The sequence below is a fragment of the Magallana gigas genome, chromosome 4 (assembly GCF_963853765.1).
Source record: "Magallana gigas chromosome 4, xbMagGiga1.1, whole genome shotgun sequence".
In the NCBI taxonomy this organism is placed as follows: domain Eukaryota; kingdom Metazoa; phylum Mollusca; class Bivalvia; order Ostreida; family Ostreidae; genus Magallana; species Magallana gigas.
In genome coordinates this window covers 41,026,343-41,043,693 of record NC_088856.1, presented here as the reverse complement: position 1 = coordinate 41,043,693, position 17,351 = coordinate 41,026,343, and the positions used below count along the sequence as shown (strand labels likewise).

General features: G+C 33.3%; 2 protein-coding genes across 2 annotated transcripts; both read right to left on the bottom strand.

The window, feature by feature from the left end:
* Positions 1-280: 280 nt before the first annotated feature.
* LOC117683257 (uncharacterized) lies at positions 281-9,752 on the bottom strand. Its single transcript, XM_034452328.2, has 5 exons — positions 9,089-9,752; positions 6,506-6,649; positions 3,433-3,583; positions 2,032-2,286; positions 281-883 (listed from the first exon to the last, which is right to left on the bottom strand). Exons 1-5 carry the CDS (start codon positions 9,688-9,690, stop codon positions 692-694), a joined length of 1,344 nt encoding a protein of 447 aa, XP_034308219.2. The 5' UTR covers positions 9,691-9,752; the 3' UTR covers positions 281-691.
* A 1,648-nt stretch (positions 9,753-11,400) lies between these two features.
* Positions 11,401-13,348, bottom strand: LOC105341139 (properdin). Its single transcript, XM_011447495.4, has 6 exons — positions 13,208-13,348; positions 12,979-13,095; positions 12,835-12,881; positions 12,478-12,669; positions 12,143-12,334; positions 11,401-11,592 (listed from the first exon to the last, which is right to left on the bottom strand). The coding sequence occupies exons 1-6, from the start codon at positions 13,321-13,323 to the stop codon at positions 11,402-11,404; spliced, it is 855 nt and encodes a 284-aa protein (XP_011445797.3). The 5' UTR covers positions 13,324-13,348; the 3' UTR covers position 11,401.
* Between the last annotated feature and the right edge of the window lie 4,003 nt (positions 13,349-17,351).

The following is a 17,351-nucleotide window of genomic DNA, read 5'->3' as shown; positions in this document are numbered from 1 at the left end:
TCGTGCCACTGTTATGCAGAGGGGTGATGGAAGTGATCACTTAAAAGTTGGAAGGCCAGGATATTATGACAGCACAGAAGACACCAACTAGAGCATTATTCATCATGATCATTCATTGTCACATTACATATGTAAGAATGTACTCACTCCACTGTAAAGCTAGCTAAAATGGTTACCATTCTGTTTATAAAGAGCATTACTAAAATTAAATGCCGAACTACCAAGAAAAGAGATAACAACATATCTTCCTTCATTAAAAATATTTTTTTTAATTCTTCAAGATAAAAGAATGCTAGCAATTAAGGTGTTGTTGAATGGGAGATAGTCTAACTAGGCCTATACAATTTTCAAAATGAAAGTATCCATGTCATGAATTGCAGTGTATATGCCTACAAAACATTCTATAAAATTACATAACATTTCACTGACAAAGGTATGCATTAAATTATAATAATACTCGTATGTTTAATGTGTTTAATGTTTCATTCTGATGTACAGTGTAATATGAAGATTTTATGAATAATGCATCTAATTTCAAATACATTTTATAAATCATTACACATGCAACATTAAAAACAAATATACATTTACTGTCAAACTTTACCATAATTAGCATATACATATACACTAATTCGAAATACACAGCAACATCAAATTTTATCCTGGAAATCTAATGTTACCTAAGAATAATTTAAAGAATTTTCCGCTGTAACATGGCAAGTTTGATGAACGCCTCTATGATAGATTCTCTATCCTGGGTTTTCAAATAGCCATACGGTTTTGTAACCTTCAACACTGGCCGATCTCTACTTCTGTGCTTCACATTACCTTCTATAATGTCATTATATTGTTCCACACTCATCTCCAGCATGGTAAACGTCACCTATACAGTGACCAGATATAAAAATCAGCATTACAAAGAACAATACAATACTATATATACAAGCTTTTGTGTTATTACGGACATTTCTGGTGCTGTGGTTCTTGAGAAGAGGATTTATTAAGACACGCCCTATTGTTTAACAAGAGGCCCAGGGGCCATATCACTCACCTGGGCAACAATAGCATTAACTCTAATTAAAAATCAACTTTATGGATTCAAATACAAAATTTATGGAAAATTTAGAAGGGTAGATCTTAGTATAAAAAATATGTGTGTTTCCTGTTTCCCGACCGACCCTATTTTTTATGCGCCGACCCTAACACTTTTTATTTCAAATCCAGAATACCAACCGTAACTGGTTTAAACAATGGAGTCTTTACAAATCAGGGTTTAAAAAACGCTTGAAACAGTTCAATAGAAAACACCACTTATCAAAGTGTTTTAAAAACTTCTAAGTGCAGATTGACAGCATGGATGATCAACCAGAATTTCCTCAGTTTCTGAATTCAACACCTACAGTTACCATGGTTACAATATTCATGTCTACTGTTTTGTCAGTTGACCAGGAAAATAGAACTTATAACTACTTTACAATTTATTTGCGGTAATGAGTATTATACTTTGTTAATCTATAGTGGCAGTCATATTTATGTTTTTTATTTACATGAAAATAAAATCTTAGATTTCAGAAAGCTATTATACTGTGACAGTTGTCACTATCCACAATTGCTCCACCTGTATACATGAATTGTCTTAATGTATAGAAAAATCATATGCTAGGAAAGGGGAAAACTTAAAAGCTCATTTAAAAAAAAAAAAGCCGACCTATCTACCCTGTTTTAAAATTTGATGAAATAGGAAACACACATATATTTTTTTTTTTGGCCTTTTTCAAACATATTAAAAAAGATTTTAAATTTATTTCACCACACATCCTAATATCAAACATTAAGCATTTCTTGTGTATCAGCTTTTGAGAAAAGCCCAGTTGTTCTGGAGAGGAAGTCAAAAATGTAAAGGTTTACAGATAAACAGAAAGATGGATGCCGAACAGAAAGTGATCAGAAAAGCTCAAGTGAGCTAAAAATAAATTACTATGAATGATGTTCAGAGTCTAGTGATTTAAAAGTAAAAGAAATTAATCGAACCTGTGTTTCTTGCACAACTAATCCGAATATTTTTCCGTTCTTTATTGTGTCTGAAAAATGGAATAGAAGTTTCCCTCCATGCTGGCCGATGATTTTATCATCAAGATGCAGAACAGTTTTGTTGTGTGAGATTTCCTTATTAGTTGTTGACGAAATTTGCTCTGCTGAGTTTTCAAAATTGATTTTTATATCTGTACGGGTTCTTCCGTTCAGTGGTGAATAACTTTGGTTTAGTTTTGGACTGTCTTTTTTGACCTGAAAAAAAAAATAGTTATTAGAAATGGCACATTGCCAACTTAATTAGGTGGAAAGATGATACCTGGTTACAAAATCACTAATTAACTAGTTGTAAAAAAAAATTCAAATTATTGATAGCAATGTGGCATAATGTAGATCTATATACATGTAGTCTGAATATGCATATATGTGAACTGGTGTTACAAAATTCACGTACTGTAATATCAAAGAAAATTCTATTTTCTTTTTTTTTAAACTTTAATTCAACATTGTAAGTTAGGGCACTAAAATTTCATCATCTGTAGAGCTAATTAACTGTATGTGTTAACCATACCTGTAGGCTAAACTACAATCATCATAAACACTGAATTATCACCTATGTATGTACGCACTGAAACAAAGCATCGCAGAGAGGTGTACTCGTGATCATGTAAGAAAAGAAACCATACATATAAATAGAGGATATCAATATAATGTGATTTTATATTTTCTTTATCCAATGAGTTAAAATGGTGTATATATTTGGCATGTCTTGGAAATATATACACAATTCCAACTCATTAGATAAAACAAACAAGAGGCCCACAGGCCTTGACGGTCACCTGAGTAACATAGCCCTTATATACATGTCAGAGAGTCTCATTTGTGCATTTAAGGTTCATTTTTTATTCTAAACCCTAATCCGAGACATGGGCATTATAACCATGCATTTAGTTTTTCTCAAAAATATAGGAGTGAAGAAAAAGATTTTCTAAGATTTCATATATGTTCACTATATGGCCATACTGGCCCCACCCTAGGACTGAAACCCTTATAGCCTGAACCTCTGACCCAGGGGCCATGAATTGTACAATTTTATTAGAGGGTTTCATAGACATTACAACCATGCATTTAGTTTTTTTCTTAAATATGTATGTCCCAGGGGCCATGAATTTCACAATTTTGGTAGACAGCTCAATGCTTATTTCAATCATGCCAACAGTTTGACTGTTTGATGCCCAGGAGTAAAGAAAAAGATTGCATTAATTTTTATGGTTTTAGACCCACCCCTCAGGTCCCAAAGGGGCAGAGGCCATGAAGTTCAAATTTTTTTTTTTTGGGGGGGGGGGGGGGGGGGTCTCAGCAAAATGTTTAAGATTTCAAATAGATAAAAATCAGTCATACCTCACAAACTGCAACAACTGACGGATGCTGAGTTCCTTGTTTGACTTCTTGAAATGGAGAAAACATTTTGTAAGGGAAAATTATATCAGCTGCACCACTTATCTGTAGGTTCATAATCCTTTTTGTATCTTTTTCCAGACATGGTACACTACTGAAATTTAAATCAAGTATATCAAAAAGTTGTAGTGCATAATATTTTGTTTAAATCATTTCAACAACTTTAAGGAACACCCTATGTGGCAGCATGTAATAATTAAATGGCAATATTTTCTTGCATTTACACCTGTGTGAGATCAATTTGTCCAGTGTGAGACTGCAGAATGAGATTTATTTTGTCTTACAATGTGTATTACAACCCCGCTGTGAAACTTTACATATGCATCACTTCAAAAGTTTTGAAGTGATGCATATGTAAAGTGGATATTTCATATAAGGTTAATTTATTAGAAAATACAGGTTGAGTTTGAACTTGGTTCTAGTCCGATGAATTTTTAACCTACAAATAACCTAATATATGAAATATCAGATTTATATACAGTGGTAGCAACGTTATTGTTGACAAACGACACGCACGATTCTGATACACGAACGATCACGCACGATACACGAACGATCACGCACGATACACGGACGATCACTAACTTACTGAATCTTCACGATACACGAACAAAAACGATAAAACACGCAACCGAACGATTCTACACCATTAAACACGCAAAATCAAAATTAATTTTTAAGATTAGAATTAAGGAAACGTATTACTTTAATTTGTATTGCTTTATGTTTGTGTGTTATTGAAAAGCGGCCTGTAATTTAGTCATGCACTGTTTTGTATTTTACGAGTGAACACTTTTACACATCCATACACAAGTATAAAGGATTCACACACAAATAAATATTTTGTCTCCATAACAAATATTAACTTCAATCATAAGTTAAAGAAAATTACGTGTAATTGAAATGAAGATAATGCATAAACTACACGAAATTATTTACATACGAGTTGACTGTTTTTGTAATTTAATTCTCTTACGTACGATTTAATTATGCGTGATACAGGTAAATTTGTTACCTTGTTCCATAGAATTTCGATTTTTCACATCCAATATTTTCATAATGTACAGTAAATAATTTCTAAAGCGTCTAAATAAATTTTATTTCAAACAAATGTGTAAACAATCTAGTAGAAAATAATGCGTATCGTATTCTCATTTGAAAGAAAAACGTTGGGAATAATCGTTTAGTTTAAAACGGGGAATGGGTAAGCTTAGCCACTTTCATTCAACGTGTCGCTTTTGCTAATATGATTGAAATTATTTGTCAAGACACAATTGATGCTTGATATAGGCTGTTTGTAAAATTAAGCAAAACTAAGTCGACCAAACAAAGGATTGAATGAGCTATAGAATTAAAAAAATGTATTTAAGGACAAAAGAGAGAATGAATGTTAACAACTGTCAATGTTCTTATATAATAAAAAGTTTTAAATTCACATTGTTTTACAAAAACTACTTGTCTTTGTTTTAAAAATTAATCCTGGCATTCCGTAAAAAAAGTTACAAAACGGAAAAACCGCACGATCACGCACGAACACGCACGGTAAAAAACGCAAACCAATTTTCCTGATACACGCACGATCCCGCACGTTACACGAACGATCACCCACGTTACACGAACGATTTAACACGATTGGCTTGTCAACAATAACGTTGTTACCACTGTATGCATCCCTTGAAAAGTAAAATAGCAAATTTCTCATTTTTTTCAAAGTTTACAAAGCAAAGCTCTGTCAAATAATCATGGGACCATAACCAATTACGAACTCGTCCTGTTAACTTATAAGACACATCCATATATCAAATTTGAGTTGAATTTGTGCAATGTTTAAGATAATGATCAGAAAATGAATTATGACTGAATGACAGAAAGAGGGAAGGACAGAATGACAGAATGCTGGAATGACGGAACAGGGTAATACTATATGCCCCAGCGATTTCATGGAAGCCTTGAGGGGCATTAAAATCAAATATACGAGGGTTGTCCAGAAAGTTCATGGACACATGCAATTTTATTTAAAATAACAGTGCCATGATCAGGATATTTTAATATAGAGTATAATAATGTATATGTATAAAAATCGGAGCAATGTACATTCTTGTTTTGGAGTTATCATTGTATATACATCGCCTATACAGGCCGCACGGCCCAGTCTGATGTCGAGTTATAACGACGTTTCTATGACATCGTAGTCCTGGCTTTACCTTATGGTGATATGCCGTTTGGTCAGAGGGTGCAATCGCATACCCCATTAAATTTTCACCTGTGTTACTTATGGATAAGTAAACTCAAACTATTGCGATGTTTTTCCTGTTTCCTCTATCGTTTGTTTTGTTTCTATCGGTGTTTTACCTTAGTCAACACAATTTTTTATGATGGCGCGCTGTTCTGTGCGGTCAACTGACGTCGCTTTTTCAGGCGTTTTTAAAGATTTTTTTTGCCGTAATATCTTTTGAAAGTCCTCTGCTAGTTTGAAAAGAGCTTCAAATGGCGTATGAAAATGCCATACACTAAACAGACTACATCATAATAGAAGATTATGAAGTTTTTAAATGTTTTATAAAAATTGTAAATATTCATATCTAAAAACTCAGCTACAAAATTTAAACAATTTCTACGCTGGGCCGTGCGTACTTTTCCGCAACCCTTTGATACATTAAAATTTTACTTTATTTCTATAGTAAACACTCAAAACCACTTTAGTTTGATTTGAAATTTATGACAAAGATTTAGATACTAGTATACAATATGTATATATAAACTAGTTTAAAATGACAAAATGCCATTGTCCACAAACTTTTTGGACAACCCTCGTATAAGGTAAGTACATGTATATTAAAACACAATATCAGATTCCTGAAAGGTATTTAGTAATCAGTACATATATCCATATGAATAAATTAACAACAGATAAAATCATTTAGGTTGTTTTGCCATTACTTTCTACTAACTATACCGCCTTTCTTTTCCACACTACCCAGATAGTACTCAAAGAAAACACCGACCAAATACTTACCTGAGTCCACTTTTCAATCCAAACATACAAGCAAACGCCTCAAACAATGCTTGCACATGACTTTCATGTACGCTGCATCCATTTTCTCTTCTCTTAAGTATATGATAAAGCTGGTTACTAAAATTATGTGCTTCACAATGAAATCTGCAAATAGAACCATAGGAAAGGATAATTTTACACAATAGTTATTTTTTGATTATTTTTAGCCATACTCATTTTAAAATAGCAATCTTAAAGAGACTTGATTTTCCCTACACGGCTCATATCAAATAAGGCAATGTTGAATTTTTCTAATTAAAGCTGAACACTGCGTGTAAATAGGCACTGTCTGCTGTTACAGTATTTCTTTTTCATTAATACTGCTATCCCTACAACCCCTATATAAGCTGCAGACTTCTTACAGTATAAAGTATTTCTCTGTAGAGGTCTCACCTTTGTGAACATACATCTTGCCTCACCATGTTACTCAGAAATTATCATTTTTTACGCACATTAAGTCAAAAAAACATGTTAATACATTATATACAAACAGGATATGCACAGAAAATAAAAAGTAAAAGCATAAAATGCAAAGAACTTGAAAGAAATACAAAACGTCAGTCATGAGTTACAGGTGTGCAACTGGGTGTAACGAAATCGAAGGGTTTATATATGTGTTTGACAATGGCTTTTTAAAATGTTTTCAAAACATGAATTATAAGGGACTGTCAGAGTCTCCAGAAATCTGGTGTACGCTTCAGTCCAAATATCAAGATGAGCCACATCTCTTGCAAAATTACTGAAAAGGTTCAAATCTGTCTATCTTTTTTTCTGTAAAATTGAGAATTGTATTTTTATGTGTGCAGTTGAAATGGAATTATTCTGAATGATAGTAAGGGGATTGTCTCATGTTGAAACTGGTATGCAACATGATGGCTCATACTGATAAATTCAAAAAAAAGATCAAGTAAAATGAAATTCATCGGTGACAAAATAATTACTCGGTTGGCAGTTTAAACTGCAAGTAACATACAGCCTAACAGAAGATAAAAGAACACAATGGTAGATTGTGAACTATAATAGACTGATAATTTTCTGACGTGTAAAGTTGCGACAGACATATATAGTAAAACTTGTTCACAATTGAAATGTCATTAAAAATCTGCAATACAAGAAAGTCTTAGAGTATCAAGAATAAAAAATTACATTTTTCCTTGAAAAAAAAGGCATTAAGCCAGTATCCTTATAACCATGTATAACTATAATGTGACTTAATGTCTGTAAAGTTTTGTACAAATTTAATTAATAACATATTAACCCATGGAAAATGCATTTTTGAGATTTTACTTTTCAATAGAACATATAAACCCACTTTTTCATCAATTAGCAATCGCTAAATATATGTTTTTAAAACGTTAAGAATTTCTCCAATTTCACAGCGACGTAACATTTAGATTGACAGCTTTGAGAACAGAAAACAAGAGAGAGGTGATAGTTGATTGGCACAGAACTTTTGATTAGCCAATGAAAAAGTGGGTTATGTTCCAAGATCATCTTAAGTAAAATTCACGCGATTAAGAAGGGTTCCCTCCGCCCCCTTCTTAATTGCTTGAATTTTACTTAATATTATCTAACTATTACTTAATACAGGGGTGTGACTGAAATCCATCATATTGAAAAATAACTGATTATTGTCATTTCTTCAAACTACATAATGTACACATCTTTTTATTTTTGTAAATATGACTTGTTTTCATCATATTTCCATTCCCAAGTTAATTCTTCGGTTCCAGCCCATTTACTTCATAGTACACTATCCTGCCATGGTCACATGTGTAGAGAAAAACCTTGACTCACAGTTGAAACCAAAATAAATATGTGTGCCCCGTAAAACAAATGAGATTATTAAGTGCGCCCAACCTTATCAATTCATTCAGTGACCTCTGAAAAAAGAATATGACTGTATTTCAGCATTTTTTAATCAAATTGGTAAGGCTGTAAGTTAGTAGAAACAACAATAATCAGTTACTAAACATACAAATGCATTTTTTCAATATGATGGATTTCAGTCACAACCCTGACTGTAATAACAAAATATTTTTTAAACTACCTGATTCTATAAACCTGGTAAACCACAGGGGCTCGTCACGAAGTTTATCAACTTTTTATATCTTATATGAGCCCGTCCTATGATATCGTGGTAGTTAAATCATTTTGTGGGAAAATCTATCAATACTGAAATATTTCCAAAAACTAGTGTTATTGGGTGATTCCTCTATTATAAACCCCAGTGATGTTCAGCGTGCCTCTGTTTACTATGTCTAAAAATATCCCGATGTCAAATGTCAATTTCAGTGCGTACTACTATTCGTAAACAGAAATACCGCGATACCATAGAACCCGCGATATGATAGGAAGCTAATATACTACCACCTCTTTACAATAAAATACACAAATATAGATGTGGTACATATAAAAAGTTGAAAAGCTTTGTGACGAGCCCGTGGGTAGACCCAATCTTTTCAGGAGCGGTGAGAACTGTACACCAATCCCCTCAAAATATTCTTACTTAATTTGAGGGGGTAAAACATGTTTGAGATTTACCTGTAAAACCATAACATATGATGTTCTGGTACCCATGTTGGGATCATTGATAATTTTTCATCATCATTTGGGGCCATCTCCCACAAGCTTTCTGATGACAGCTCTGTAAAGGACGTGTACAAATGGTCAAGGGATCTTAAATGGCCCATTATAGGACTCTTTTGCACGTATTTCTTTAACTCATTGATTTTTTCGATCTCCTCGTAGTTCTTAGTTTCTCCGCATTGAATAAGATCAAGAGGTTTCGTATCAGGAACATGCACAATTGATATATTAAGTTTTTCAATGTGTTTCCTTTCCCATTCACTCAGTCTTGATGGAAGTTCAAGTGAAGCTATTTTGGTTAAGCAGTTTCCGGGAACTGACTGCGAATCATCAGATTCTGTTGAAATTACTATGTCGGCCCCGGAGGCTTTTTGTGGAGTTCCATTTTTAGCTTGGTCGGAGATCCAAGACGTACTCTCGCTGACAGAACAAAGTCGTTTACATCCAGGAGATGCAGGAGAGTCGGATAACCGTCGCTTTTTGTTTGATTCATCATATACTACTTCACTGTCAGCATCGAAGACGCTAACTGTTTTGTTTAAATCGGAATCTGCCATTTTTGCATTTGGCGGCGTATTGGGTTGAAGTTAAGTCTTACTACAAACAAGTCGACCTATAACATGCAAAACGTTCGTCCGTTGTTTGCTTTTGTTTTGCTTGGAACTTCATTTTTTCAATAAAATTAAAAAGCAAAAATGACAGGGTAAATTATATTATCATTCAACCAAAATTAAATCACCGATTCAGCAATGAAATAGACGAATATATACTCACACCAATTGTCCGGGTTAAAACCCTCATTTTGCCAAAACTTTATCATTTATTTATTTCTAGATCTTCTTAATATACCAAAATATGAAGAAGAAAAAATAACTTCACTGTGTACCACGTTTAGGGTATGAAGGTGATGAAATTAAGTATATAAGAAGAAAACTCATACAAGTCAAACGCTTATGATCAACTACTGTAGATTCCCAATGGAACTCGAGAAATTTATATATATCTGCGTAAAATAACGAGAAGCACATCACGATGATTTTTTTAAATGTCGCTTTTTATCAGGCCTATATAATGTAAACTTAATGAACGTATCTTATGAAAAAATATCAGTGTTCACGAATATATGTTCTCGCGATTTTATGCCCTACGATTAAATCGCAGAATTAATCAATCGCGTAAAATAAGGAATCTACAGTAATTCTAATTATGTCAAAAATTGTATTTCTAGTCTCATTTCAAGGTTGTATATTATTTATTATTAAACATCATGCGTTGAAATTATGGTCATCAGTGTTCTTCTGGACGACTCTTTCTTTTCTGAAAATGTAGATATAAGATTGCTTACATATTTGGCGAGGCTGGAAATAACTTTATTCATAAAATTGATATGTTACATACTAGTAGTCTCAATAAACTATTCACGTATACTTCGGGCTTTTCAATTAAATTTGTTTTACATAATATTTGCCTTTGTTATAATTTTCAAATGTTTGGACAGATAATCTATTTTTTTAAAGCCAGCGCAAAGGTGGCATATTTGATCCAACTTAGCATGCAGTTTCGTAAAATTAAAAATTTTAAAATTAAAATTTAAATCTATTAATTAATACCAAATAATGGACCATTGTCTACAGAGTATTTAACCACTTTGGTTTTAGTGTGTCTTACCTGGCAGATGAGATATTTACCTTTAAAAATAAACTAGCCATAGGAGAAATTAATAATCCTGCGAAAAAAAAATCTTACAGGGTTTTCAACAAAATTTCCCGCGCCGGAATTCCTATCTGATTTTAAAATTCTATGGTAGTTTTGTTCAAATCCTACTGGAAATTAAATTCCTATTGAAATTTTCATTTATTCCAAATTGTGTACAGGAAAATATTATCTTTATGGGTAAAATTATTTTCCTATTGGAATTTGTTTTAGACAAATATCTCACCTGACAGATATCATACATTAATAATCAAGGTCCTTATAAACTCTTTAAGCAATTGTCTATCGTATGCATGGCGTACAATGTATTTCTATTTTTCAATACACGAAGCATAGTTGGGTGCAAAAGTGACATCATGGCACTGGCCTAGTTATCCGTTACAGTGTTAAAAACTGCATGCCTTTGAATGATTTTTTTTCTATCTTACGTTCGACAAAGATAATATTAACACATAACGTGAGAAATTGTGATGAATTTGTGATCTAAACAACGGTTTTAATTTTTAAAAAGTTAAACTGTAAATTTTAAGAATTGTTAATTTATTCGAGTTTACCTTAACATGGATTGGTATTGCAGGGAGAAGTTTCTGATTTAATGGAAGGCCCTGTACAGTTGCGGCCGCCATACTGGGGTTTTGGGTTGTTGCACGTTCTGTGTCTGTATCGGGATTGTGCTCCAGCTCCACAAGTTTTCGAACACTCGGAGAATTTTCCCCATGGACCATACACACTCCAGCTACCGTTTACTGATCATGCGCAATAAATTTTTAATTCATAAATGCTAAAATTTTCATGTTTATTTGTTCGTAAATGTTTAGCTTTTATCAATTTACTGCAAATTACCGTATTACTTTAAATATCACCTCAACTATATAGCGCTTGCTCCCGTATTATTCACTACAGTGTTTTAAAATTTATATTAATCAAAAGCATAGTAGATTTTCTATAATTTATTGTATAAAAAGGGACCGTTTTCATATGCTTCATGATATTAACCTTCATTTAAAAAACAAAGAAACTGAATGGAAATGCACATGCTACACAGTACACCAACATATCTATGCTTTTTATGTGTTTGTCTTTTTAATGCACATCCAAAATAGAGAATGAATCTTTGATCTCGCAGAAATGATACCTATGATATTTTCTTTTATTTTGGATCTTTTGCAAAAAAAAATAATACCTTAAAAGCTTGATATTCATTTTTAACAAATTAAATTTAAGGATGGATGGACTGACGGTTGGACGGACAGATAAATAGATTTAGGGTTCTTGATAACATGAATCTGTACGTACCTGGACAATGTTTTCGTAAACAAAATCCGGATTCTCTCTTGATGTGAGATCCGCGGCATGGCAAGCCGCCATATTTTGGCATGGGGTTATTACAGACACGCGCTCTCTGTCGGGTTCTCCGTCCGTTTCCACAGGTCTTGTCACAAGATGACCACACTGCCCAAGCCTTCCATGAGCTCCATGCTCCATTTACTGGGCGTCAATGATAAATTTGTAGAAAAAGAGTACCAAACAGACAAATCGTAAAAGACTTATATGAACAGACTGATGGATCGGCGGACTAACAGTCCATCTGACATAGGAAGTTTGTAAAAACTGTATATTGCTATACTTACCTGGACAGTGTTTTAATAAACACGATCCAGAATTTTTTCTGATATGAGATCCAGGGCACCGGGCGCCGCCATTTTTCGGCGATGGGTTGTTACATTCCCGGACGCCGTACCGGACCCTGCGGCCTCTCCCACAGGCCCTATCACAGGACGACCAAGCTCCCCAAGCCTGCCAGGAATTCCATCCGCCATTCACTATGTCAATTACAAAATGTATTGTGAGACAGACGGGTAAATTAATGGACAGAATGGTAGAAAAATTAGAACGGCAGAATCAAGAGTATGATGGGCGAGTAAAGACAGAGACGCATTGCCAGCTGTGGCATGGTAAAACAACTAAAACCGGAAATAATTTGCTACCTCTACAGCTTTTAAAACAAGTGGTGTGGTGTGCGCTGTGTGTGTACCTACAAAATAAACAAACATTAAATATTTGCACTTACACAATATTAAATAGTTTTTTATATAGTATACAAATGAAAATTTTAAAGTTATTGCGATTACTTTGTTCTGTAGCATCGCTGCCAGTACCAGAAACCACACTTGTAAGGTTGACTGTACGATACTCTGGAATACTTGGTGCAGCTGTAGAACTGAAGTCCACTGTGGATATTACAAGTGCTACAAAATAGATGAGTTTATTTCATTTAGTGTTCATAAGAAGTTGAAAGAGTACAAAACATGACACTGCTAGATTTATGTTTATATATTTTAAAAACAACCATTCGTTTACCTTACTAAATAGCTGCAAAGACTTGCAAGACACAGGACAACCACCGCGATATTTAGACTTAAAACTGCCATCCTACTTAACCAATTCACAAATTTACAGGGAGTTAATATATGCATCTAAACAGTGATTGCACTTCTAAATCTGTCAAGCTCAATGATGCACTGCATGTCACAGATATGCTTAAGAATAATTTACCAAGTCGTAAATGGCTATCCAAGCCTGTTAAAATCAGTTGTTGATTTATAAGTGACATTGCAACCCATGCAAGTGCCTACTGAAACAACACTTTGTTTGGCAAGTAAATAATAAAAGTAACACATGCTTTTCAATGTACAAACATTACATTTTAGTTGACATATCGATGACAGCTCGGATTATAAATCGACGTGGAAAAATTAGACGTACGTGTATTAAAAAAGAATGCTGTAATTAACATTAGTTTAAACTATTGAAAAAAAAGCAATACATGATTGCTATCAGGTATGTGTAGCTAGAAGTTTTGTAGAGTAGCGCGAAGGTGGAAGTTTGTCAGACGATTAAGACGACAGAACTCAAGGTGAAATATTTTTATTTTGTTAAATTGTCTTTAAATTCCTTTTGTCTTTCCATCAAGTACATGTGGTAGCAAGAAAATATTTAAATCAAATTATATATAAAACTGAACTCTTTAATTCAATTAAAAATTCATGAAAATGGATTATACCAAAGAAACGTTTTCAAATGTTATTGCATATTTTCAGTTTATTGTACTCATCCATACTATATCTACTTTAATATTTTGTTAAATTGTTAAACGTTCCTAGTCCATAAAAAACTTTTTATGTCATATATAATCATATTTGATATCAACACATTGATAAATAAATAAGAATGAAAACAATGAAGATCTTGTGTACTCGGTTTCAGCAATACATTATAGTATTACAGGCACAATTTTGAAGGAAATACTCCTTGTCAGTGGCCAAGTGTTGTAAGGCAGCATGCGTTGAACATCAAAATTTTTCATTTTGTCAAATGAATATAGAATTTTAGTCTTCCCGCTCCGGAAAGTTTTGATTTTATTTACGAATGCATGACTATCAACAACGAGTGGATCAAAGTAAGCTCTCTTTGTTTAAGAATGTCATTTAATAATCTTTCCAAGAAAAACATGGGCCCCTCCTTCACTGAATTCGCAGCTGTTTTATATAAACTTTTATAATGGTTAAATTATTATTAATATAAGAGCTTATTTAAAGAAATCCTAAAATTCAATCTAAACGCACTACTTAGAATCCAATAATGCGAAATTCTTCAAATACACCACCGGGGATCATCCAATAATGCGAAATTCTACAGATGTCCCCGGGGATCATCCAATAATGCGAAATTCGACAGATGCACCCCCGGGGATCATGGTTTGAACAAAGTTCAATCTACTCTACCCGAGGATGCTTCCGCACAAGTTTTAGCTTTCCTGGCTGATTAGTTTTTGAGGAGAATATTTTTAAAGATTTATTCTATATATTCCTATTTAAAAATTCGACCACCCACCCCCCCCCCCCCCCTCCTTGTGGCCCCACCCTACATGATCTTCACAACTATAAATTTACAGTAGCTGAAGATGCTGTAACATAAGTTTCAGATTTCCTGGGTGATTAGTGTCTGAGAAGATTTTTAAAGATATACTCTATATATTACTGTGAGAAAATTAAAACCTCCATTGTTACCCCCAACCTACCCCAGAGGTCATGATTTTTACAGCTATGAATCAAAACTACCCGAGGATGCTTCCACATGAAGTTTCAGATTTCTTGGCCAAATGGATCTTGAGAAAAGAACTTATTTCAACTTTGAATTCCCTTAGCCTAAGAGTGTTTTGTGCCAGCTTTGGTTGAAATTAATCAAAAGATTCTGGAAAAGATGTCGAAAATGTGAAAAGTTTACGGACAGACGGACGGACGGACGACAGACAAACTGTGATAAGCGAGGCTGGATTGAACTTTCTGCTCAGGTGAGTTAATAATGTATACTGATATTTAACGCAAATAATGTATACTGATATTTAACGCAAAACTATATTCAAATAGAGATGAGAAAATTGATGGGGCCATTTGTATCATTTTTGTTTTTTCAAGTACAATTGAATTAAACTAAATAAATATGGTTTTAAAAACGCGTAAATGAGATGTGTATCAAGTTAGCAGATGCTCAGTGTTACTTGCGGTTTTTTCAAGAATTTACATTTACAGTCCTCATATTGCAATACATCATAAGATAAACTAGACTTTGACCCGTGCGTGCACGGGTTGACATTGCATATCGGACATTTACAAAATAGGTACATCGACACACCTTATTTTTGAAATTTACATAACAAAGCTATAACCCTACAATAATGCTATTAATTTCACTACTCTTTCCTTTGTTTGAATAATCAATTGTGTATTAATAACGAATAGCCCTCACCACAGTTAGAATGCCTCCCTTATACCCGTAATGTAGCAGAAAATTGCAGAATCTCTCCGGAACGATTTTGGAGAGAGTTAATGAGGTTGCCTTGAAAATAACAGTCAAATTCATCCCAAAAAACCTTTCTGAGTCTGCAAATACCTTTCAAATAAAAATTTAATCAATAGAATGGAAGAATTCAACACCTTTTCACCAACGTACACGTATTTTCTTTGTAAAACTGGGTCCATAGGACATTATTCATTTTTACGATAAAACATATTCTATCTTCACTCTCCTAACAAATATAATGTAACTTTAATTTCTTTGCATGTAATCAAATATTTTTTGTCATCATTCACGAATATAAAAGTAAGACTGAGTACTAGCTGAAATGTATATTTGTTATTTGATACTTTCTCTCATTAGAAATCATTAATATAATAATTTATATGAACAGAATACAGTGTATATATTAGCAAAAGTCCAATGAAAATTTACTCGTATTTGTATTATCATTTCTGAGTTTATTCATGCAGATGTGATATTGTGGAAACATAAACTAAAGATCCCGTTAGCATAAATGTATTGCGCAAGCGCAAGATTGTAAAATCGAAAAAGTCAAGGTAATTTCCGGGATTTTTTGAGGAATTTTCGTTGATTATTAATCAGCGAAGCTTAACTGAGAAAAAATAAAAACAAATTGGTAATCTTCAAGTACCAATGATGTTTAAAATATATAAAACAAAAGACAGTATTCTTCCGATTTCTCGGTATTAACGACCAAAAATTCGAGTCTATTATTTTAATATAGTAGTATAGATGATTTGCCTTCGACACTTCGGTCATATAGTGTTTTAGCTTTACTGATAAGAAGAAAAATGCTGTATGTCGATAGGGTTCATGACCCTGAATATTAAGTAGGCTGCGAGGTGTAAATATGGTAATTTAAACCTTTTGTGAGGCGTTGCTTGGCTTTCCCGCTATCATTGGGACACTTGAAATCTGCACTTTTTGTTATAAATTTGATTCTAAAATAAACACGCAACCAGTTTAAATATTTGAAAGACCCCCTAAAACTGTCAAGTTGTGCCGCAAGGATTTGTATGAAATGCAGCCTTTTTTCATCATACAGTTTGGCAATCCACAAAGGACAAGACAAATACTTCTAACTATTGCCTAGAGAATGAATCTACTGCTTTACTGGTAAAAATGTTTATTTAGCTTAATTTTAAGGAGATTGGTCATCAATTTTTTCACTGACAAAGATTAATTGATAAAAATCTTCATTATTCCTATGATATGAAGATAAAGCAAATAGCATGTGCTGACTTTTGCAAAAATAGCATCAGCTTTAAGTTTTAGTCAAATCGTGAGAATATTTTTTTTGAAAAAGGGATGCTTTTCATGATGATATATTCATTCATTAAAGAGAAATAATTTGGTTGCGGGTATATGCAGGTATCGACGTGTGTGTGGTATAGAAGAATGTAATATTGCTGAATAAGGTTTCGAAGTGTCTGTTGACTCTATAGGGTTACACACTCTAAGAACATCGGGCGGGCTTTAACATGTCTCGTACAAAGTTTCAATTCAAAACAGGAGTAATAAATTAATTTTTAACTATTTTTCAAAAAGACGAATAAATATATATCTCGTGTATGTTGAAATTGCACTGTACAAAAGTAGCAGATTTATTTTTTTAAACCTCTTT

What these genes read in the sequence shown, in the direction of transcription:
- LOC117683257 (XM_034452328.2), bottom strand. Translation starts at nt 9,690, where the DNA reads ATGGCAGATTCCGATTTAAACAAAACAGTTAGCGTCTTCGATGCTGAC. An exon ending in CAGTTGTTGCAGTTTGTGAG is followed by an intron (nt 2,287 to 3,432) that starts GTATGACTGATT and finishes TTTTTTTTTCAG; the next exon opens with GTCAAAAAAGACAGTCCAAA. An exon ending in TAGTTGTGCAAGAAACACAG is followed by an intron (nt 884 to 2,031) that starts GTTCGATTAATT and finishes GTCACTGTATAG; the next exon opens with GTGACGTTTACCATGCTGGA.
- LOC105341139 (XM_011447495.4), bottom strand. Translation starts at nt 13,323, where the DNA reads ATGCATATATTAACTCCCTGTAAATTTGTGAATTGGTTAAGTAGGATG. An exon ending in TTGTTTTAAAAGCTGTAGAG is followed by an intron (nt 12,670 to 12,834) that starts GTAGCAAATTAT and finishes TAATTGACATAG; the next exon opens with TGAATGGCGGATGGAATTCC. An exon ending in TTTACGAAAACATTGTCCAG is followed by an intron (nt 11,593 to 12,142) that starts GTACGTACAGAT and finishes GCGCATGATCAG; the next exon opens with TAAACGGTAGCTGGAGTGTG.